Source organism: Drosophila melanogaster, chromosome 3R (genome assembly GCF_000001215.4).
Source record: "Drosophila melanogaster chromosome 3R".
Taxonomy (NCBI): domain Eukaryota; kingdom Metazoa; phylum Arthropoda; class Insecta; order Diptera; family Drosophilidae; genus Drosophila; species Drosophila melanogaster.
In genome coordinates this window covers 5,485,403-5,508,841 of record NT_033777.3, presented here as the reverse complement: position 1 = coordinate 5,508,841, position 23,439 = coordinate 5,485,403, and the positions used below count along the sequence as shown (strand labels likewise).

Genomic DNA, 23,439 nt, shown 5'->3' with positions numbered 1-23,439 from the left:
AAACTAGTAGTTTAAAAGAAAATTATAATAGTGATGGAGCCTTTAATTCGTTTTGGATCTGGGCGTTGTGCGTGCGCCTGTCTGCACTCTTTATTAATTATTATTAAAAAATTACCTTCTAAAAACTTCCTTAAACATTGTTTACCTTCTTTTCCAAAGCCATATCCTCTGGGAAATAACCGTTCTCACGATCTCGATTTGAGAATTTCGATCTCAAAATCTAGCCAAAATCGAATCATGCTCAGCAAATTTAGATCGAGATCGAAGCACTCTCAGTTTGCAATTGTCTTTACTCTCATTTTTCGCTCTCTCTCTCTCTCTATCATTTTTTCAGCCTTCCCCTCGCTTTATTATTTCACAATCTGAAACCCGATCCTGCTTTGCTCTGAGATTGAGATTTATTCTCATGAGTATGATTGATGACACTGAGTACGCTGGGCACAACCGATCTCGTTTTTTTTTAGTTCTCATATTTTTTTGTGGGTGTAGAAAAGTTTACGAAGTGCACACAATAACACTCCGTAAATCGTTTATAAGTTTTTTGGGCCGTGTGATTACCAGGTAAACACACACTAAATGTAAGACCTAATTGGCTGATAAGATAGCTTTCAATTGGCAAGATCGCCTTTTCAATTAACCATTTTATCTTGGAAATGACAGTATTATCCGTTATGAAATTTTATCTACTTCACATGAAGCCTAATATCATGTTTAAATGTCTTCATTCAATTCATCAGCTTTTTTTACAATGATTAACTGATAAAGATATTATAAATTAATAATCTTGTTTCCAAACCACGTGGATGTAAGCAAACCAGTTCCGAGCGAAACCCAATTTTACTGGTTCTATTCGGTTTTTTGGCCATATTCTTCGTATTTGCAAAATTCCTACGTTCACGATCGTGAATAAAGTCTACTCTACTTGTGATTACCAAACTAAAAGACTTTCCATTTGATGTAAGTAAGAGTAAGATGTTTAAATAGCCTAATAACTCTTACGGACTTGAAAGGCACTATTAAATAGTTTTGTAAGTTAGTTAAAGTTTATTTTATTACTTTGATTAATAATCGTTTTAATGGATATTTAATGACCCCTGATGCCTTTACTTACATACATATATGTATATGAAGTACCCCACAATTCAGCACAATTCAGGCCATACAATCAGTATAAATATTGACTTTTAAGATGCCAGCTTGAATAATTTAGTAATCACGCCGAGTTTCATTATGGAGATGACCCTTTTTCGCAGGATTTTATTTACCTGCATTCAAGAGCGGATAAACGAACAAAGAGAATTTGGGGCAGCTTCTTCCTGGCATTTTGGAAAGTGACCGCCTTACGAAATGATAAATTGATGCCGCTCCACCAATGGAATCTTGCCTAATATCGAGCTTAATGAATAAATTATTGCAATTATCACAACTGAAATTTTGATTGCACATGACTTGCCATCCGAGATCGGATGTGTATCTAAGTATCTTTCTGTGTATCTATCATCAATTGTCGCACTTAAGGCGGCACCCGATTGCAAAAACTTGGCTCGATCGCCGGGACTCCAGACGAACTGTGGGATACAATGAGACTGGCTGGCGCAGAACAAGTTGTTACTGCCACGAAGCGGTTCGGTTCTGCCTCTTAAAATTGCCTTGCCTTGACGGAGTCGAATAAGTGGTGATGATGACCACGCTCCAGGGATCGGGAGATCGAGAGAAACCCCCAAATCGACGCCATAACTGCAGTTATGCACTACATTAAATGGGGGCTCCGAGGAGTAGTGACCGGTTAACAGCCTGGAAATACATCTGTAACAAAAAACATTTGTCGCGAATGACAGCCCTTAATTTATATTTTCGGTAGACTTGTATACCAGCTCAATTTTTGAATTGGAAGTGAGTTCACGATCATAATTTTATTCAGCTTTATTCTATCTAACCATCATATTATCATTTATATATATTTCCGTATTTTATACGGAACTGTACACTTCAGGAAAAACCAATAATTCGACTAATAATAATTTCTATGTCAGCGTGCGCTTCGTCACTACTTTAAACGCGCAATGCCGCAATAAATAGGCAATATTTAAATAAAAAAGCACATAAATTCTTTGATCCCAACTAGAATTTGGTTCAGATAAATGGTGACATTATGTAGACTGATATATGTATAATATCTAATGATCAGCACACTTAACACCGCAACACGAGTCGGTTTATCAAACCGTTAAGTTTGGCAGTGTAAGGCGATCTAAACCAATTGACGCCAAGGACAGGTATTTGAAAACCCGGTAACTTGCGATCAAATCTAGATTATTGCCGCTCTGATCGAAACTTCCTTCATTCGGTCCGAGCGAAACCTTTTCAAAGTGGTATAAAGCAGTTAATTCAATTATTAATCGAGTGTCAAATAATGTCTCTGGCCATTGCGATAGCGCATGGTCGTCTTGTCTTGTGTCTTCCCCTTAATAAGAGCCCAAGAGACGTTATCGCCTTCCGATGTAATCGGTTATATGTATGGCCCCCATTAGGTTGGAATTAATTAGCAGCGCAATATTGTTATACAACACGCTTGTCAAGTCTTAAATATTTAATTTTAGCTGTAAAACAATCAATTTATCTGTGCTTCGCGATGTGTGTTCGATCAATTAGACAGAATTCGTCCGTAGTCCAAATACAAGCGAACTGGCGAGGTGTTAATGAGTGCAGTTGAGGGTTAACCAAAGCCGCTTGTAACTGGTTAAGGGTAGATGTCACACATGACCATAGTCTAAAAGTAAATTTTCACTAAAAAATTCTGAGTATGATAGAACATATGTACAAATATACGTACGCAGTGAAGAAAGCGACAATAATAATATTTTCGTTCGAAAATTGAATTAAAAAACAAACAATAGTTACCCAAGCCATAGTTACTAAACGACGAAAAGAATTTGATGGCAATTTGCGTTTAATTGGCCCTTTTGTTTGCCAGCACAGCAATAGCGCTGCAGCAGAGTGTTTCGACTATCCAGTACCCTTTATACAAATTTTCATATCATATTTTTACCTGTTACTTATAGAGAAAAGGCATATAAATTTCTTTAAAAGCATGTCTTTCCGTCCGTCGACTGTCCGTGTAAGCGTCATGGTCTGATGAAGTAAAAAAAAAAAAAAAGAGCACACAAGTTCTAGTGACACCGCAGTATAAGTTTATTTTAAATATTCCCTAAAAGCTTTTCATTCGCACACGACTTAACACTTCCATTAAACAATTATAATCTGGGCTTATGCGATGAAATTTCACGAAATTGGTATCATGAAGAGTACTAATCCTATCTAATAGTACCTTTTTCTAGCCATCACTGAAATAAATTTTGACTGTGTCGCATAAACAGGGATATAATTTTATTTTATACATTGAAGAAATCCTCAAACCTCATGGCATAAACGAAGTTTTAGTAGAAAGTAGAAAAGTAGAAAGTTCTCTAGTTAAACATAGTTTGATAGCTATATATTAAAAAAATTTAAATTTCTTTATATTCTAGGCATTCCTTGGTGCATATGGACAAGAAAAATAGATTTGATAAATACAGCATACCCTGTTAACCTACGAGTAACGGATGTAAAAACACAAGACTAATAGCCAATTACAGTTTTATATCCGTAAATATAAACAAATAAAATCTCATTCCAGCAAGATCCCCCAAATAGAAGGAAAAGTTTACAGGATAGATTTTGAGAGATTGTTAGATAAACATCTTGCTTATATGACTGTAAAAATAAACTATGACTTTGACGATCGTGTGATTCCAAGATATTTGCCGATTAATCGGATGTTTTTAATATTTTTTTATTTGTTCCAGAATCTTCGCATACAATCAGCAGCATTTTTATGCGACAACAAGTAAAGTGCAAGCAATAAAAAGAAATTAATTTATATCATTGGCATCGGTAAACAAATTCTCTACCGCAAAGTAACATCGATACGAATAATAAACTTTTATAAACGGGGCAATCGAATTTGGAAGACGTGTGAAAAATGTATCCCAAAGGAATAAAAATCAGTTTCGCTGAAAAATATATTCAACGAATTGCGGCTGTGATGGCTGACAAAGTAATAAACAAATTTTGATAATTAGGAAATCGTAAATCACTTGCGTAATATTAGCAAAAATAAAAGTGATATCAAAGCAGCCATAAAGGGTAATCAACTAATTAGCTTGTGCTTAGCTATTGTGATGATCAAAGTGTTAGTTTATACCGTGTTAAAGTTTGAAATAATTTATTCAAAAATGTTTAACACTTTGGGGTTAACCAGTAGAATTGAAAAACAATGAGTCGCGAAATTGGGCGTATAATTTAGACGATTAGATGTTCCGAATTACCGAAACCGGCCAGCTGTAAATATGATATAATTAATATTCAATTTAATAATTTTGTTTATTATTGATATTTTGATATATTACTTTGAAAGTTCGATTGGCCATCTATCCAAAATTTGCAAAATGTCATTCATGAACCAAAGTGAAAACTCCAAGAATGAGATTTAGCACTGGAGGGAACAAAAGAACGTCGTTCCTCCGACTTTGGGGGATGGTTCGGGGGAGGGAACCTTCACTGGGTTTGGTAAAAATAACTCTTTTCGCCACGATCGGCTCTTCGTGAAATCCCCCTCGGTGACGCAGAGCAAAAAGCAAAAAGCAGTCCCACCAACCAACCAGTCAACCAGCTATCCAACCATCCAGCCAAGCAGCCGGCCAATCAAACCAGATAAAACCGAATTTAATTCGATTAAGGGGGTTATTCGCGTGCTCTTGCCCCCTTATTGTGGTTGCTGTCGGGCTTAACTTAACTTGACTTGGCTGATAGTAAAGATGTTACGAGTGTCTAAGTTTTAGTGCGCGAACGATTGTGAATGAGTGTGGAGAGTCGCGAGTATGGAATGAATTCGGTAAACAAACGAAACGAGCTAATTGCCGCAATCGCAAACGAATCGTATCCACGAACCAAGGTGCCAAGGTGCTAAACTCTTACCCGAATCAAAGCGACAAAATGGTGTTGTAGCAAGTGATAATGTTTTTATTTAGGACCACAGAAACGCAGCTCCTTCGACGCTAGTTTAGGTTCGTCTTCAGCTGTGACCCACAGAGCACATCACGTTTTATTCAACAGAAGTTAAACGAATATGAATGAGTGGGAAATATGCATATTTTAGTTTTATTTGTTAAGGCCTTTTTGCCTTTGAATAAAACGAAACAAAGATAAACAATAACAACTTTAATATTTGGGGAAAAACAAAATATATAAAATGTCAGTTTGATTGAATATCAACACACAATCATCTCTGCGTTTAAACTGTGTGGCTAAATGACAGTCATCTGAAATGGAACGATAATAATAAGATTGGATTCGCTAATCTCGTTTGCGTTGTCGACAACAAAAATGTTAATATAGAGCAAAATCTTTGATTCTACTACTTATCAAGTACGCTTATAAATTTGAAAAGTTGTTAAGGTTTGAAATATTTATGAAAAATAAATATAAAATATTTCTATAAAATTTGTTTTGTTTTTTACCCAAAATAAACAAAAAATATTCTCAGTGTAAAGTCCTTTTCCAGAACGAAAAAATGTTGTAATAATCCGATAAGTATTAGTTGGTTAAAATTTCTAAAGTTTCAAAATTTTACCATGAATATTTTGTGTAAGCTCTAAAATGAAGATTAAAATTTTAAGGAACTTTGAACAGAACGCATAGTATTTTCATATTATAAAATTCTTTACGTAAAATTAACCAATTAACTATCATAACAAAGAATTTTTCTTTCCCCTGTACTCTGCACCTCGAACTACTTTCTGTGTATGCGTTGCAACATTACGTATACGCCCGCTAGACCCTCTAAAGAGCGGGTATCCCGCCGTCGGACCTCCTGGCCAACGGTTCTTTCCCGAATCGCGCTGCTTTCCTCGTCGCTCCGCACAGAGAGCGCTCTTGTGGTGAGTTCGCCCCGAACACTTGTTGGAAACTCACCACGCGGGCGCCAAGTTGGTTCGAACTGAAGCAGCCGCTGCCAAATCCACAGCACAGCGGAAGCAGAGGAGCAGCTGACTGGCGCAAAAAGCCATAATAATCGGGCGGTAAACACTTGACAACGCTCAAACGCCGTGCGACAGTCGGCGCGATAAGTTGCAATTGCCCAGCCGCCACGGAGAAATCATCGGAGTGTTTCCCGTGAGATTCAGAAACATATATAAAAACGAACCCGAATTCAAATCCGAAACCGAACCCGAAACACCCAAAACAAGCCGACGTGGTCGATGCGTTCTGAATATCCGGACAATCGTCGTTGAGGGTCAAGCGCAGTCGGACGTGTAAACTCGGTCCTTCGATTCGCGCTCCTTGTGATATCATCCACTCCCAGTGGGGCGCTCTCATCCTGCCAAGTGTGTGAAATGCAAATGTGCTCGGCTCGTTAGCTAGCGTCAAGGTGCCCGTGCAATCGATAAGAATCTGTGTCCAGGGTCCACTGAGCAACCAAGTGCAGGACTCCCCAGAGCCACACCATGGCCGATCGCTTCCAGATCTCAAAGGTGAACGGCACCGCGAACGCCGGCTACGATGGCGAGGCTAGATCAGCTGAATCCGACCAGACGGACGCAGCCCACCCACTTCCGCCCACCAGCAACGAAAACCACCTGCATCCCAAGGCTTCGGGGGAGACGGGCGAGAACCGCCGCAGCTCCCGGCTCTCCTTCCGCGGATTCGGTAACTTCCTGCGCAAATCGGACGCCGAGCGCAAGTTTAGTCTCGCCCAGCTAACAAAGTAAGTTTAATTTGAATTTAACGCATTCCCGGCTAAAATGCGAGCGATTTGCTTTAAAAATGTGTCGGCACAGGTGGAAAAACCGGAACGTCGTTTCTAATCAATGGTATTTTGTTGTTAATTGAAGTTATCGGAAAATATATATATATATATATTCTTCGGTTGGACTCTCGTCGTTAATAATATTGTTTTTGAATTTGAATATTGATATTATCAACGATTTATCCAGTTAGGATTTTTCGCTAAAGGAATGGAAACCCTATGTCATAGTATGCAATGGTTTTACAACTATTCATATTTTGGGGAATTTTGTAGCTCAATTAATTTGTATTTCACATTATATTTTACTTACAGGTTCTCATCTTCGTGTTTTTACCTAAAATAATAATAGAACTTGAATTAAAAAAACATTTTTACGCTTTGATCTTATAGTCGACATCTGATGGAAGTTTTGTTTAAGATGTAAATTAAGAGAAAATATAAAAGACACAATCTCTTCTGTTTTCTCAGCGGTTAGCGTGTTGAAAATAAATTTTCATTTTCAACATCCGATTTTACAAGTTGTTGGATTTTTGATAATTGCTTCGATTGAGGGGATTTACTCTCAAGATAAAAGTGTTGCGATTCAGCTGATACCTTTTAGGAGCTTGAGATACATTATTTCCATCCATTAGTGCGCACGTGGTGTCTACACTCGCGTCTGAAACAATTTAGGAATAATACAACAATTAATTAGAGTTTTCCCAAAGCAAATTAATCATTAATTTTACTCTCCGTAATGAGTTTCAATTGAGGTGCGAACACATGTTTAAACTCAGTCTGTTTGCAGTGCACAATAAATAAATGCCATTGTACTGGGCCTTAAAACAGACAATAAAACACGTCAAAATTGTGTGATATGTGAATGAAAAGCGAAACGAAAACATTCCGTTTGCATAACCGAAACGAAGGTTACATTATGCCAATTTATTGTAATCACGTTTGGCACATAAACCCAAAATAATGACAGAACGAAAGGCTCAACAAGAGCAACATTGTCCGAAGTTGGATGCACTTAATGTCCGATTGATGCACTCCACTTTCACTTGGTTCAATCTCAGTTTATACTAGTATATATAAATACATGATTGTAGAATATTAGGGTAGGTTCACCTAATATGTTTCACTTGCTATTAAAAGCTAATTGTGTGATTAAATAGGAATGGCAAATATAAATACCCGTTTGAAAACATACAGTTCATGTGAATGATTTCAAGTACATGACGAACATTCCGACATGAAGCACTTTCAAAAAAAGGTCACAGATCACTTCCAAATTAACTTGCTTCTGGATTAATTCGAATTTTTTCCACTTCTGATTATTCAAATTTGCCACATGACAGTTGGCTGTTGGCCCAAATTAACGATTTCGACCCAGACCCCGTCGAAAGCCCCCGAATTAATTGCTGCAATTGTTCCACTTTCGATAATACGCAATCTCGTGCTCAAATTAAATGCAATAAAAAGCTGCCAAAGATCTGTCCGAAAATTGGGAGACCTCCGGATTAAGAATGACAGCCAATGATTTGTTTTCCCGGAAAATTTGCACACGGCAAGCAAGTTACATCATCAGCCCGCCAAAAAATAATATAATAACTTATCTAAATTCTGAGCACGTCGGGTATATTAGCCGTTTTTGGCACAAGGATCGCCATCGGAGCTAGCGATCACTTGCATTCCGCGAGTTCCGGAGCTCGCAGCTCAGATGGCTTTCTCCAAAAGGATGAGCGTGTCAACAAATAAATTTACGACTGTCGTTCGGAGAGTGCGATCGCAAATGAGTTCAATTGATCGAACTCTGCCCGGCTCCAATTGTGTTGAACTAACTCGGACCAGCTGATTCCCAACGAAACCGGCCAGCAATCAATGCCCCTCGATGGCCTGGACTGGACCCCCATATACGTCATGAACGAGCATCTAGAGAATATTTACATGCTATAGTACATAAACATAGTCGTGAGGAATGTATGTGTATCTTAGCCGAATGTATCTGTATCTCCGTCGTCTGGCAAATGAATTGGAAGTGAAAATGGAAATGGAATCGAAGGAAAAGCCACAAGACGTCCGATTCTCTTTGCTGAATGCTTGCAATTTATTTAGTAGCACAATGAAAAACGCCCTCCACAGATTCTGTCTACAATTAATAAACACTCATAAGTTATTCACAAGCCGAGCGGCGATCTAAAAGCAATGGGGATCGAATACATAGAATAAGAAAGTGAGGATTACACTTTATTGTAATTTATCAGAGGTGCTAGTGTATCTCTAGAGAATATTCAGACTTTCCATCTTAATCAGGATTTTCAAGGCATCAAGACGTCTTGATGAACTGGGTTAGTGGGTAATCAGCAAATTTACCGATTACAATATGTCACTTCAAACAGAGGCATTATTCTAGATAAAATGAAGTGTACCATGGTCTTTTCAACAGTAAGCCCACATATTTCAGTGCACTTTCCTCGTGAAAATTTTAATTGCAATATTTTTGGAATTAGTCAGAGTAATGAGTAAGGCGATCGTTTCGTTGAACGCCATACTTTTAGTTTCAATGGACTGTCATTCATGCACCATGCACCATGCCCCGTGCACCGTGCGTCTTACCCCTTTGGATTCATTGGAATCGACGCCTCTGGACGCTCGTGGCGCCGCACTGTGCTCGTCGATTATTGCCTTCCTCATTCTGTTTTTCCTTTTTAAGATTTTAAATTATATTTTGGCATTGCTTTGGCTTTAGCTGCTGGTAATGTTGTTGCTTTTGCTTCTGTTTTCGTTGGCGATCAGTAAATATACATCAGGGCAGACTCTCTCTTCCCGAACAGAAGAATTTTCCGATAAAACTTGATTTTTCTCGATTTCGGCGCGGAGCCCCTGACCTTCTGCCCGGCTACCTTTACCACTCGGCTGGCCGATTTTATTGTCTTATTATTAATGCGTACACACAGAAATAACTTGCTTCTTACACTTGGAATCCGCCGGAGTGGGTATTTCTGCTCGGAACGCTGCAGGCGACGGTCATGCTGCCCGAGGCGGTGATAGTGCTGCTTCCGTTCCACCAGTAGGGATACTAGCCTTGGCACTAGAAAGTGACTTGCTCTAATCGGATACCTTCTCTTCCATTTGATTGCAGGGAGAGTCTGCCGCGCCTGGACAACTACCGCATTTCCATGCGCAACCTCAAGCGTCCTTCTATCGGCGAACTTCAAGGAGAGGCGGTCGACCAGGTGAGTTCTGAAGCCCCCCAATCGGAGTCCATGACGTAAGCGGGTCCGAGTGCCCAGCAGTTTGCATAATCAGTGAACGGCAAACGGGGATTGTACAGTGGATTTACATAGCATTCAAATATAGTGCACATAAAATGGGTACAGAATCAAATCAAACGGCTAACGTGCAGTGAAATGAGCTCAAGTTATTTAAAACTATGAGTTCGATAAAACGAACGTGATACTATCAGATACCATATTACAACTTTTAGTTTTAGTGCTTCATCCTTATCGGCTAGCCGTTTGATGGCCTAGTGACGCTGAACATTCGACCTTGCCCAACAATCGGACATCCAAGCGGCATGGAACGCACTTTAAGTGGTCGAAAGGTCATAAATGATGCCATAAGTTGGCTGTCGGGATTAGTGATAGGCCAAAGTGGCGTCCGTAATCGTGGAGTATCTCAATCTGCTACACAGTGTCATACTCGGGGATCTGCTTTCTGTTCGCCATGGCATAATCCTTGCAGCGCACTTCAGTCGTAGTCTACTCAGTTCTGAAAACATTTCAAGTACCCGGCAAATAAACAAACCACAGCAAAAATACCTTGGCTAGCATGAAGCGAACCAGAACCAAAACAAAAAATATGGATCCAGCCAGAAATCGAAACGTTTTCTGCTCGTACTTTGGCCTACAAAAGCCCCAATAATATGCCCATCTACATATATGCGTGCACAATATTTCTATATCTGAATATCTGAAATTCATTAATACGTTGCCTGATTTATTTACTTGAGCAATTCTCACATTTCCGAGGTGCAAATTGCGAGTTTTCCATGACGTCTTCCGGGCATCCCAGCCATTGATGTATTGTGCCAACAGATTTGGGCGCTGCTATCGCGATGACTTTGTGGCCACTCTAGATAAGCTGGCAGCACACATCTCCCGAGGCCGCCCACTTTCTCAAGCAGACCTTCCCACCTTCAACCACCTACCACACACCCCACATACCACCTACAGCCCTCAGTCCATCTTGGCTTATCGCTTAGGTGGAATTAAAGGGGCGGAGGAGACCTATGAGTATAATCGCTTCCAGTGTTACGCTCTTTATGTTTATCGCCGGAGTAATAAACTTGATGCGTCTCCCCAATACAGTTTCTGTATTGTTCAATTAATTCACTTCGCGTGGCCAGCAGGGCGTATGCCAGATATCGCCGAAAATGCATTACAAGAGAGATACGGCTGATTAGGGGAATTCGAATTACAAGATAGCAATTCTCATCTAAAGGGTTTTGCTAAAATCATCTAAATAATTCACAAAAATTATGTTGGCTCTATGTTTGGTTTTCATGAATATACGAAAGTATTATTCTCAAAACTGGTTTTGCTTCAAATAAAAGACTACCAGACTCATGAAATAGTTCCCACTTCGATATAAACAGACTAAATTCAACGTCTTTAAATTACAATCCCTGCCGAAGAATAATAATAATAGTACATAATGTTATACGAGTTTACAGGAGAATTCAAGGAGATCAGAACCTCGAAGAAAATTTGTTTTTTTTTTTTGCCTTTCCTCAACTTTTCTCCGCGGGAATAGAGAAAATCAACACGAGCGCGCTTTATTCGATTCCTAAGTGGATTTTTCTGTATCCATCCATGGCTTATAATGCGCAAGGCGATATCGATAACAGCGCTAAAGCCAAATTAATTGTCAACAAGATGCAGCCATGCATCTGGCATGGGCCACAGTTTCAAGGAGCGGGGAGCAGGACCCGCGGAACCTTCCAAGCGTGAGTAAACAGCTCATCATGTGGCGTCTATCGTCAACACCATAACATATGTGTCGCAGGATGGATGGGGATGTGGATGAGCAGAGGGTGGCGATAGTGCAGAACAAGTGTGTCGTGTCATTAAGATTGACAGTCGCGGCATGCAGATGTGGCTGTTGCCATCGACGTCCCTTTCTTGTCATAGGGAGGGTGGCCGGGGGATCGAATCCCCTCCAGAACGGTCGGTTGCACAAGTGCGCGAGTCTTGAACCTGTCAAAAGTGCTGACAAGACGTCATTTTGATAAACGTCGGCCAAGCCATGGATTATTCCTCACTTTCAATCAATTAAGCTGACAGAACACACCCACTCAATATTAATCGGACACCCAAAAACCATTTCCAGTTCTTGGCAGTTTTAAAATCGAACCTCTCAAAAAAAAAGTAATTTGTCAAACCAAATGGCACTATCGAGCTATGCCATCGAAGTCTTTCGACGTTCAACACGGCGTATGAGCGATGTTTGCATCATCAAGTCGATTTTCCCATTTTAGATAACTTTTGTATTGCACTTGTGATTGCACTTCTAATTTACAATTCGTAACCAAAGAGCCGGCTGCTATATTTGGTGCTCAGAAGATCAAATCTTCTCCAGAAACGCCTGGTGCACAAGTGTGGCAGTCTTGAGCCTGTCAAAAGTGCTGACAAGATGTCATTTTGATAAGCGCCGGCTAAGCGATAGATTATTCCTCACTTTTAATCAATTAAGATCAAAATTAATTGGACAGCCAAAAACCATTTCCAGTTCTTGGCAGTTCTGAAATCAATCGTAAAAAAAAAATAATTTATAAAACCGAGTGGCACTATCGAGCTATAGCATCAGTATGAGCGATTTTTGCATCATCAAGCGGCTGCCTGTGGCGCATTTACCTTTTTAGATTCCTTTTGTATTGCACTTGTAATTACAATTCTAATTTATAATTCGTAGCCAAAGAGCTGGCTGCTATTTTTGTAACATTTATTGATTTCCTAATGAGCAAGTCTTGCTGCAAAATCTTTGTTTACCGCATTGCCATTGCCGCGAACAAGCCATTAAGTAATCGGCGCATATAACAATATGTTTACCCCATTTGTGTTGCATTTCTGATACTTATCCGCTATTGTTCAAACGCGGCGAGGGGCACAAAACTGTTGGAAAATCTCTCCTCTCAATGAGGAAAATGCCATTTTCTCAAATTTATTGAATAACTCATTTGGCCTTATCGATTTTATGCGCATTTGCTGAAATTGTGCCTAAATTTCTGTTCGCTCTAAATCAGTAAAAATATCCAGCGGTCTAAGGATTTGTTTAGAAACTTAAGGATGCCAATCTGCTCCTCGTAACCAGTCGCCCTTATTGGCTAGAGACTTTGCTTTATCGAGGCTAATAATAATTTTCTGCCGACTGAGTTCACATCCATCTATTTATGAACTTGAAAACTTACTCTTTGGCCAACGCATCCTCCTTGTTTCCGACCCATATCCATCACTTTGTCTTCCTTTGTCTATTACTATGCTCAAATCAGTGGCACGAGGCATCCGAGAAAGTGGATCCAAGTTCCAATTCCAATACCAATTTCGGGTGCGAAAATTTTCCACGCACATCGACCATAATAACAAAGACAACTCGAATGGGGAAAAACAACCGCAGAGCCAAATGCGTATTACGCTAAATGAAATGAAATGAAATGAAATGGGCAGAAATGGACAGTAAGGAAGCGCCAGAGAATGTAACTAGTGAGACCACAAATACCCCTTGGTCCTCCGCTTTGGAAGCCAGTGAGTGGGCAGAGACACTGGGGGAATATATTTCGCTGTTTGTAATCATAATAATTATAGCCAAATACTGGTTTTCTTTCTAAAGTACTTGATTGTGTATGTGTGAGAAGTATCTTATTGATATATTTACAATTAAATGAGTGAGTAAATAACTTTAAAGTTTTTTATTGAAGTGTACAAATGTTTATGATTGCGTCTGACTGAGCTGGCGTTCGCTCGAAACCGCCAAAAATGTGTAAGCAATCAACATTAACCACCTACCGCGGCAGCCTAACTAACCAGCATTGCGTATACGCAGCGTGTGCGACCTGAGCTGTCTGGGGGTTGTGTGCTCTCCCGAATCGATGTCGTCCTGCCCAACCCTGCCTCCTGCTCCTGCTCCTCCTCATCCACCGCCACCACCACATGCCACGGGAGGCGAGTCCGAATGGAGGCGCTTTAAAAAACACTCAATTATGTGGGCAAACAATAAAGTAAACAAGCCCCATTCCATCGCTGCGACAAATGGCAAAACAATAACCCGACAAGGGCACGGGAGCAATGTCTTGGTAAATCTATTAAATTATCACAATCACAAGAAGTTGTGCTGATCAGTGCCAGTGGAAGTTTTTGGACCCCAAGTATTGTATACATGTGATAAAAAGATATATTTGCTGACTTGTTTTGGCTTGAAGAGCGGAAACATTCTTTGCTGTTCATTAGGAAATTGAATTGAATTCGATTCAGTTTCGCTGAATAGAAAGAATATTTTGAATTTGATTGAACTGCTGCAATGGGCTTGGTATTGTAGAAGCTTTTGTTTCTTAAAGGACTTCAACTTGCACTTACGCCATTATCCTTGCAAGCTCATTCCATATAGAACATTTAAGAGACAGAAACTAAATAAATTTGGACTTTTAGAGACTTTGAAATGAATTGCAGGTACAATTACTTCCTCTCATAAAATGGCAAGTACTTAGAATGGCACTTTTTCAGGCTAAATTCCCATGAGATAGCAAAAAGCCAAGCTAAAAAGCTATTGTAGGGTTTAATTGACACATAGCTGTCACTTCCTCGCCGCAGTTAAAGTGGATTTCGTCTTTGTTTTTGCACTTGCCGCCCTATTGGACGAACTATATCCGAACCGAACAAAGGAAATACTTTGGGGCATACGTTAAATAGTTGACTTGGTGGCATCTCATTGGGTGGGTTTCAGCTTTTATGTGAACATTTTCATAATGTTTCCAGTTTAAGTGCGGCTAATAAAAGTGAACTTTAATTAGAATGGAAAGCAATGTGAGCTGCTGCTCATAATCTGGTTGTGGCTGTGCCTTCGCTTGCTGCTGCTTTCGTATTTTGGGGGTCGTTAACGGGTCGTTAATTGAATCCGAGTACTAAATTGCACACATGTCGTATGAGTAATTCCGGATAAAAACTCACCCAAGCAGCTGTTCGAGTCGTATACAGTTAAAAAAAAAAGCCGAACTCAATTCAATCTCACACAGTTAGCACACATTCGATTGAATGCCACTTATGTCAAGATCCCATTATCAGGCAAATAACAATCCGATGACGGCCTTTTCCCGTTTGCCCAAATCATTAGCCGGCTAGATTGAACATAACCTATGTGAAAAGTTAATACTAATGTGTCTTACTTAAGAAAGGTATTACTTATAAGGACGACCTACATACTACATACATATATATTTTTATTATCCATAAGATCGTTTCTCCATTGCAGAGCATCACTATTCCCGAACCCGAACCGGAGGCAACTGGCGGACACATCAAGCTAGGATGGATCGTGGGCGTGCTGATACCTTGCCTTCTCAACATCTGGGGCGTAATGCTCTTCCTGCGCCTCAGCTGGGTGGTGGCCGAGTCGGGCATCCTGCAGTCCCTGATTATAATTACGATCTCCGCGGTGGTCTGCGTCATCACGACGCTCTCGCTGTCGGCCATTAGCACCAACGGCGAGGTCAAGGGCGGCGGCGTCTACTTCATCATATCCCGTTCGCTGGGCCCCGAGTTTGGGGCGTCGGTGGGCGTGGTCTTCGCCTTCGCCAACGCCGTCTCAGCCTCGATGAACACCATCGGCTTCTGCGAATCGCTAAATGTTTTACTCAGTGAGTATCAATTGACTTGTGCACACAGAGGCCATTCGATTAACTTGAATAGGGTGGCCACAAATGGGGCAGCTTTAAATGTCCTAAATAAATAGGATAAAAAATAAAGGTTGAAATAGAAACGACTTTCACTATATTTCATGGATCCAGTCTGGTTTAATTAAGTTTGAGGATATCCTTAACTTAGTTCCGGAGTAATCATTAATCTCATTTCCAGAGAACAACGACCTGAAGATTGTCGACAACGGGATCAATGACATCCGGATCGTGGGATCGATAACCGTGCTGGTGCTCATCCTAATCTGCTGCGTGGGTATGGAGTGGGAGACGAAGGCGCAGAACTTCCTGATCGTCACGATTGTCCTGGCCATCTTCAATTTCCTGATCGGAGCTGCCATTGGACCCCAGGGTAATGAGGAGCAAATCTCTAGGGGTTTCGTCGGCTTTTCATGTGAGTTCATAAGAGAACTTAAGAAAGTAATAACCTCATAACTGGTTACCTAAATTAGGGGCTACTTTGAAGGAGAACTTCGGATCGGACTATCGCTATGCGGAGGGCGTAAACCACGACTTTTTCAGCGTGTTCGCTATCTTCTTTCCCAGCGTGACGGGCATCCAGGCAGGAGCAAATATCTGCGGAGACCTCAAGGATGCCGGAGCTGCTATACCGAAGGGCACCTTCTGGTCCCTGCTCATCTCGATGTCCTCATACGCTCTCTTTGTCCTCTTCGCCGGTGGCGCTGCTGTAAGAGATGCCTCCGGTATACCAGCTGACCTCGTCAATGGCACCATTGTTTCCTCGGAGCTGCCGTGCATGGCCACGGGCAACTGCACCTGGGGTCTCTTCAACTCGTACGAAATGATGCAGGAGATGTCGCTGTGGGGACCACTCATCTACGCCGGCTGCTTTGCAGCCACGTTAAGCACGGCCCTGACCAACTTGCTTTCCGTTCCCAGGCTGGTGCAGGCCCTGGGCATTGACCAGATCTACCCGGGTCTAATCTTCTTCTCGAAGCCGTACGGCAAGCACGGCGAACCGTATCGCGGCTACGTGCTCACCTTCTTCATCACCACCGGCTTCCTGCTGATCGGAGAGCTTAACCTGATCGCTCCTCTGATCTCCACCTTCTACCTGGCCTCCTACGCCCTCATCAACTTTTGCACATTCCACGCGGCCTTCGTGAAGCCATTGGGATGGCGACCCACCTTTAAGTACTACAACGCCTGGCTCAGCCTCTTCGGGTTCGCCATGTGCGTGGCCATCATGTTCCTGATCAACTACGTGGCCGCCATCATCACCTTTGGCATCATCTTCGCCCTCTATCTGGTGGTCATGTACCGCAAGCCGGAGGCCAACTGGGGATCCACCACGCAGGCTCAGCAGTACAAGGCTGCTCTAATGGCCGTCCACCGACTGCAGAACGTCTCGGATCACGTCAAGAACTACCATCCCCAGGTGCTGGTGCTCTCCGGCGATCCCAAGACCAGACCGCCACTCGTGGACTTTGGCTACCTGCTGACCAAGAACAACTCCCTCATGTTCGTGGCAAATATAATACCGGTACGTGAATGGATTTCTTGATAAGGGAAAACTCACCCATTTTGTTGGACATCAAGAAAAGCGGAATGGTGATTCTTACTAAAATACTTGTTATATCCTTTCAGGTGCGGGTGGGCTACAAGAACCGGCAGCACCTGGTGAAGGATGGACAAAAGTACCTGGATGCCCGCAAGATCAAGGCCTTCTACAATGTGATTGATGGGTTCAGCCTGGAGGACGGAATAAATGCGTTGACAAAGTCAACGGGCTTCGGCAAAATGTCTCCGAACATTGTGCTGGTGGGCTACAAGCCGGACTGGAATCGCTGTCGCAAGGAGGAGGTGGAGAGTTACTTTTCCATTTTGTAGTAAGTTATTTCCCCAAACTATGTTATTGGATGCCTTACCAAGTCCACCTCTTCCATAGCAATGCTTTTTCTCAGCGTATGGGCGTGGCCCTGCTCCGACTGCCCAACGGATTGGATTTCTCTGAGCTGAGTTCCGAGGTCACTCTGCCGGCCAACGGAATGGGTCACATGCATACCGCCAATGCGCATGGATTCACCAACGAACTGATGCCGGCGGCCAATGCAGCCTCGGAGCTGCTGCACATTGACTCCAACCTGAACCTAGCCAGCATGGACAGCCCCAACTCCTCTTTCACAATGCCCCAGCCAGCACCGATGCCCAACATGCAGCGCAACTCCCGCAGCTACAAGGTGACCAGCTCGGATGAGCCCGCCGTCACCTACCACACCAAGGGCGGATCGGACATACCCCAAAACTTGCTGGACGCCATGACCATATTCACGCGCAAACAGCCCAAGGGCACAATCGATGTCTTCTGGCTGTACGACGACGGAGGTGGGTACTTGGTCGTAATCAGCCACTTTGCAACTAATCCACAAGTCATTGGGAATACATGTAGGTCTCACAATTCTCCTGCCCTACATAATCTCCATGCGCTCCCACTGGCAGAACTCCAAGCTAAGGGTGTTCGCAATGTGCCACGGAAAAGACGAGGAGCAGGAAGAGAAGAGGTAAGTCTTTAGAACAACACGTAACAGGCACAAGAATGCGTTTCCGAATCCAAAGTATACAAAGGTCGAAGGTCAAAGGGTTTGGGTTCCATTTGAGCGAAAAGAGTTCCGATCAATAAAAAGGAGAGGATATGCCTTCCACCATCCCATATAGTTCCGTGAGACCGAAGAAGAAGCCAGGACGGAAATCAAAAGATGATTATTACTCTCACTATACTATACTATTATTTTGAAAATATTGTCACAAATATGATAGTACAAATGGTAAATTCTACCCTACAGCATGGCTAGCTTGTTGACCAAGTTCCGCATCAAGTACTCTGAGCTCATTATGCTGAAGGGCGTCTCCGAGCAGCCGCGGGCGGACACGGTGCTGAAGCACAAGCGGCTGATCGAGCCCTTCCGCCGCGGAGCCCGCAACGAGTTCGGCATCACGGACGATGAGCTGCAGAGCATGTCGGAGAAGACGAATCGCCAGCTGCGCATCCATGAGCTGGTGGTCAAGCACTCATCAAACGCTTCCCTGGTGGTCATGTCCCTGCCCATGCCGCGCAAGGTGAGACATTCGGAAATGAGCACTAACATCGTGATTGACCACTAACACATGCGTATTTTTGTATTTCCAGGAGGCCATCTCGGCACCGCTGTACATGTCATGGCTGGAGATGCTCACGTCGGACATGAAGTGTCCGGTGGCATTGGCGCGCGGCAACCAGACGCCCGTGCTGACGCTCTACTCCTAGACTAGCCCTCGCTTCCAGTTCGAGTACAACTTAGTATTATTAGCGTTTAGGTGGTCCAGTTCCCAGTTCCCGGTAGAATCGAATCAGTCCCTTGATTGGGAGTTGTGCAATGTGCCGCCGAATCAAAATGGAATTCCAGAGCCCAGACTCTCGTTCTAAGAGACCTCCACACTTCTTACTTACGTACTCCTTTGTACGATCGAACTCCTAAACGCTTGCAATAGATTTAAGTTAATTACGAACTACTTACTGAATAAACGACCCCCTAAAATAAACTGACGTGTCCGCTGTTTAATTTAAACGAGGACATTTTATTCAGCAAAGTTGCAGTTGAATAAGTGGACCTAGGATATTGGTAGTTATGTGGGTAGGGGTCATTTTAGGTAGTGCTAGTAGTAGGCGCGACGTGGATTGTTCTGCAAACAAATAAGAAGTCATATATATTAAGCATTTATAGCTATCATATTAGTTATGTTCTCTTCCCTTGCCAGTTTCCAGGGATTACTTACCAAAGGATTTGGACGAAAACGATAGGCCAACATCATTCGCTTCCTGTAGGCGTCATATTCATTGTCGCAGTCCTCTGGCTGGGCAGCGCTGCTGACACCAAGTCCTTGGTTTCCATCGCGTTGCGGTGCCCTGTTGCCATATTATACAGTGAGATACTTTCAAACATAGGATAGGTAACCTACTTGTTAACGGGGTCCACAATTCCAGCTCCGTCCTGTCCTAAGCCCTGCCCCTCTTTCCAGCCGAGTTTTTGCAGCATTTGGAAGCCAATGTTGTCCTCCTTTAGTTTGTACTCCTTGTAGTCGCTTAGATCCGGCTGCCTGTTGTTCTTCTTCGCCTCGTACTGCTCCATGAACTTCTTGAGCTCCTCGGGGGGCAGAAAGTCGCCGATGTGATGCTTGCCTTCGCTTTGCTTGGTCAGGGCGTTTGCCCATAGGGATGTGGCCTCCATTTCGGCTGTTCGCAACTTGTGCTCCCACGTCCCGCCCTCAATGTCCTCGTCCGAGTCGTATTCGTACTTGAATTTACCGCCACGGGCCAGTCGATCGATTTCCTGACGCTTGCGCATCATGTCCTGATACAGCAGGTTTACTTTGTAGTGCTCCTCGCACTGCTTCCACTGCTCCTCGCTCAGCTGAGTCGATCCATAGTTGAGCCGAGCATACTGCAACAACGCGGGATCTGTTCGCGTGATGCCACTTAGTATGGGTTTATTTTGGTTACCAAAGTTTCCCGAAGTGCCTGTAGATAATAAGGATTGTTGTCAGTAGCGTCATAATTATACATATTATTTCAGTGGTAGTGGCAGTCGTCTACATCTTTCTGGTTTTTAAAATCTGCGAGATCACAGCGTTCATACGGACGGACAGACAAGCAGATAAACGGACAGACGGGAATTGACAGATCGACTCGGGCTGTGATCACGAATATATATACTATTTAGGGTTAAGAGTATATAAACATACTTGAGGATGGCAACTGTTGCTCTTTCTCGCCCCATCGGCTCTTGCGCTCGCGCTTCCTACGCTGCCTCTGCGACTCCTTGTCGTCTTGGTCGTCCTGGTCATCGCCATCCGGCGGTTCTCCGGATGCAGCCTCCTCCCGTTCGCGCCTCTCCTCGTCGCTCAGCTCGTTGCGACACTCAATGCGGCGCTTGATGTTGTCCCGGTTGCGATCCATCATGCCCCGCATGTACTCGTCATCCGAGTCGAAGTCCGCGCTGATGGCCGACTCTGGGTCGTACTTGTCAGCCGCCGAGTTGCTGTGCTGCTCCTCGCGGTGTTGCTGTGCGTCCGTCTGCTCCGTCGCCTGCGGCTGATGGTCCCGGCTTAGCTTCTGATGCTCCCGCTCCCGTTGTCGCTCAGCCCGCTGCTGTTTGTAGTCGAGGAGTTGGTCGCTATAGCTTCGATACTGCTCGCAGCTCTTATCATAAAGAAACCTATTATCAAAATTCAAAAGAAGTGAAAAGTACAATGAAAAGTGCTCGACGTTAGTCACGTGTACAAAGACATTATATGAATAACTGTTTGAGGCGCCCCAATAGCGGCTTATTCAGAGATTATTAGTTGTCATCCGCCGGCTGGCTCCTCCAGACTTTAGATGACGATCGAGGAACGACGGAACACTGTGCGCTCGATGAGTCCACGCGACTGGTCTGGCTAATCCTCCTACACCCCCATCAAGTTGGTCCGTTTTGTCAGATGTTACATGGCATTGGTAGTATTAATCAGACATCTAACTTAAAACGCATCAAAGAAAAACATGTACATGTCCACTGTTTGTGATTTTAAATTCACGATTGAGTAAGCGGAACGGAAATCTGTGCGTCTGTGTGTGTCGTGTGAAATATCGGAGTAATGGCAATTAAAAACAACCAAACTATAACATAAATCGGACTAATTTTTAAAATTCAATTGTTACTATCCTAAAGAACTGGCACTTATACAATGATTCAACTTGCGAAAGCAATTAAGTAAACGTGAAAAATCCCCAATTAAGACGGACTGTACGACCCCCCCCCCCCCCCTCCCCCGGTCCATCCCTTATGTGCATCTACTACCACTAGTCCCAGTTAAAACATGTTTAGGTCATTTACCACAAGGCCGGATGCAACTCGCTTCTATGCAAACGTATTTTATCTTCATAATCTTCACCATTTTCCGCGACCAGTGCGATTAGGTTTTCTAAGCACGTTGGCAATTGTATGCACGTTTCTGAAAAAACTACATAAATTGCTTTAAAATCGTGCTCAACGATTAAAGTTCTATACAAATTGAATGAGTAGGAAGTTGGATGTGGTTAGAATGAGAGTATATATTGGATGTGGATAGGGAATGGAGATGGCAAATCAAAACAGGCAACGAGGACTGTTTTGCAAGTGTTACACACCTTGTGGCGGCGCAGCTGTGGGCTGAGGTGGATGTGGAGGTGCCACCTGCTGGCGCTGTTGCTCCATTTCCTCCACTACAGGTGGCGGCGGAGGCGGTGGGTGTGGATTCACTGGCATGGACATGCGGTCCGGCAGGAGGCCAAGCTGCTCCGTCGAATGACCACCGATGCTGGGCATCTGGATAGCCTCCAGATTTATTTGTGGCTTAGGTATGGCATTTAAGTCAAACTCTTTGGGCGCCGGTATGGCATTCAGCTGCATAGCCTCCACTGGAGACGGACCAAGCTGCATGTAAATCTGTCCCATGTTGGTCAGAGCGATGGGCAGCTGTGGAGGCGGTGGAGGTGGCGGAGGAGCAACTGCCGCCGGATGCAAGTGCAGAGGCAAATGGCCGTGGAAGAATGCAGCTGGCAGCTGCATCTGCGGTGGTCCCTGTTGCAAAAGCGTAGGATTGAATGCAAATGGAGGCGGCGGTGGTGGCTGCACTGCTTGCACGGGTAGTCCAAAAGCCAAATGAGTTGGCGCCGAGCTGGTCACCGTAATGGAGGTAGCCATGGCTGCTGCCGAGCTTATGGCGATGGCCGCCTCTAGCTGGGGACTGTTGTTCTGCTCTGCTGTTTCCGTGTCCACGGCTTTGTTCTCCTCGGCGCTATAATTACCCACAAATTAATATACATTAATATTTTTACGATAGTGGACTCACCTGGGCACTGGAACCGGCGGAACAATCAAGGGCTGCGGAGGCTTTTCGTGCTTTTCGAGTATTTTCTTGAAGTTCTCTAAAAAGGAACCATCGTTGCAGAAAGTGTTTTTAACCTTCGGTGGTGGCTGCTCAACACTGGGCTGAGGCAGCTGCTGACGCTTCATGCCAAATGTGATCTTGCCCGTTTTGCCAGTGAAGCTATTCAGCGTCTTGGGGGCCACCGCGTCCTCCGTCTTTCCCTTGCTGGCCGTGGCCTCAATGTGAACAGCCTCCAGGCCATCCTCGCCGGCCGCTAGAGAGGTGTCCTGGACGGCGGTGTCCAGGTATCGGGCATCCTCCTCATACTCCACCTCGTTGCCAATGGGTTTTCCCACAGTCGTCTCGGTTTTCAGCTGCGCTGCCAAGTTCTGCGCCGCGGCCACCGCCTTCGCCAGCTGTGCCGTCTTCTGCTTCTCGAGGATCTCTTGCCGTTTCTTGGCTATGATCTCCTCCTGCTTTGTCATCTGGGCGAAGCGGTCCACTCTGTGATTTCGCTGTGACATAATTCCCAATGCCGCAGACTCCGTTTTATTCCACAATTTTCTTTTCCAGCAAAGCAACAGTGTAACCAACTCACATACTTGGAATTATACCAAGTCTTCGCATCACCAGTGTTGACAATTTTATAGGAAACTACACTGTCAAGCTCTCTTTAGTTCAGTTCAAAAAAATTTTAAAAAATATAACTTTCTAATGAAAGTTCAGTTCAAAAAAAAATTTTAGAAGAATAATAAAATAA

General features: G+C 43.4%; 2 protein-coding genes across 6 annotated transcripts; one reads left to right on the top strand and one right to left on the bottom strand.

Moving 5' to 3' along the window:
• The first annotated feature begins 6,139 nt into the window (after nucleotides 1-6,139).
• Nucleotides 6,140-19,337, top strand: NKCC (sodium potassium chloride cotransporter). 2 transcript variants are annotated; one of them, NM_169057.1, is made up of 10 exons: nucleotides 6,140-6,805; nucleotides 9,972-10,065; nucleotides 15,353-15,737; nucleotides 15,955-16,188; nucleotides 16,247-17,298; nucleotides 17,403-17,644; nucleotides 17,704-18,140; nucleotides 18,205-18,316; nucleotides 18,599-18,872; nucleotides 18,943-19,337. In NM_169057.1, the coding sequence occupies exons 1-10, from the start codon at nucleotides 6,546-6,548 to the stop codon at nucleotides 19,057-19,059; spliced, it is 3,207 nt and encodes a 1,068-aa protein (NP_730938.1). In that variant the 5' UTR covers nucleotides 6,140-6,545; the 3' UTR covers nucleotides 19,060-19,337. The 2 variants fall into 2 exon arrangements, with proteins under 2 accessions (NP_730938.1, NP_730939.1); NM_169058.1 differs by lacking the exon at nucleotides 6,140-6,805 and adding an exon at nucleotides 9,828-9,899.
• Nucleotides 19,338-19,352: 15 nt separating this feature from the next.
• On the bottom strand, nucleotides 19,353-23,299 carry CG31550 (uncharacterized protein). 4 transcript variants are annotated; one of them, NM_001275356.1, is made up of 7 exons: nucleotides 22,662-23,299; nucleotides 21,958-22,607; nucleotides 21,665-21,791; nucleotides 20,535-21,007; nucleotides 19,752-20,310; nucleotides 19,569-19,698; nucleotides 19,353-19,475 (listed from the first exon to the last, which is right to left on the bottom strand). In NM_001275356.1, exons 1-7 carry the CDS (start codon nucleotides 23,201-23,203, stop codon nucleotides 19,449-19,451), a joined length of 2,508 nt encoding a protein of 835 aa, NP_001262285.1. In that variant the 5' UTR covers nucleotides 23,204-23,299; the 3' UTR covers nucleotides 19,353-19,448. The 4 variants fall into 4 exon arrangements, with proteins under 4 accessions (NP_001262285.1, NP_730937.1, NP_001303495.1 ...); NM_169056.3 differs by having other exon boundaries at nucleotides 21,665-21,782; NM_001316566.1 differs by having other exon boundaries at nucleotides 20,535-21,791.
• Nucleotides 23,300-23,439: the final 140 nt, after the last annotated feature.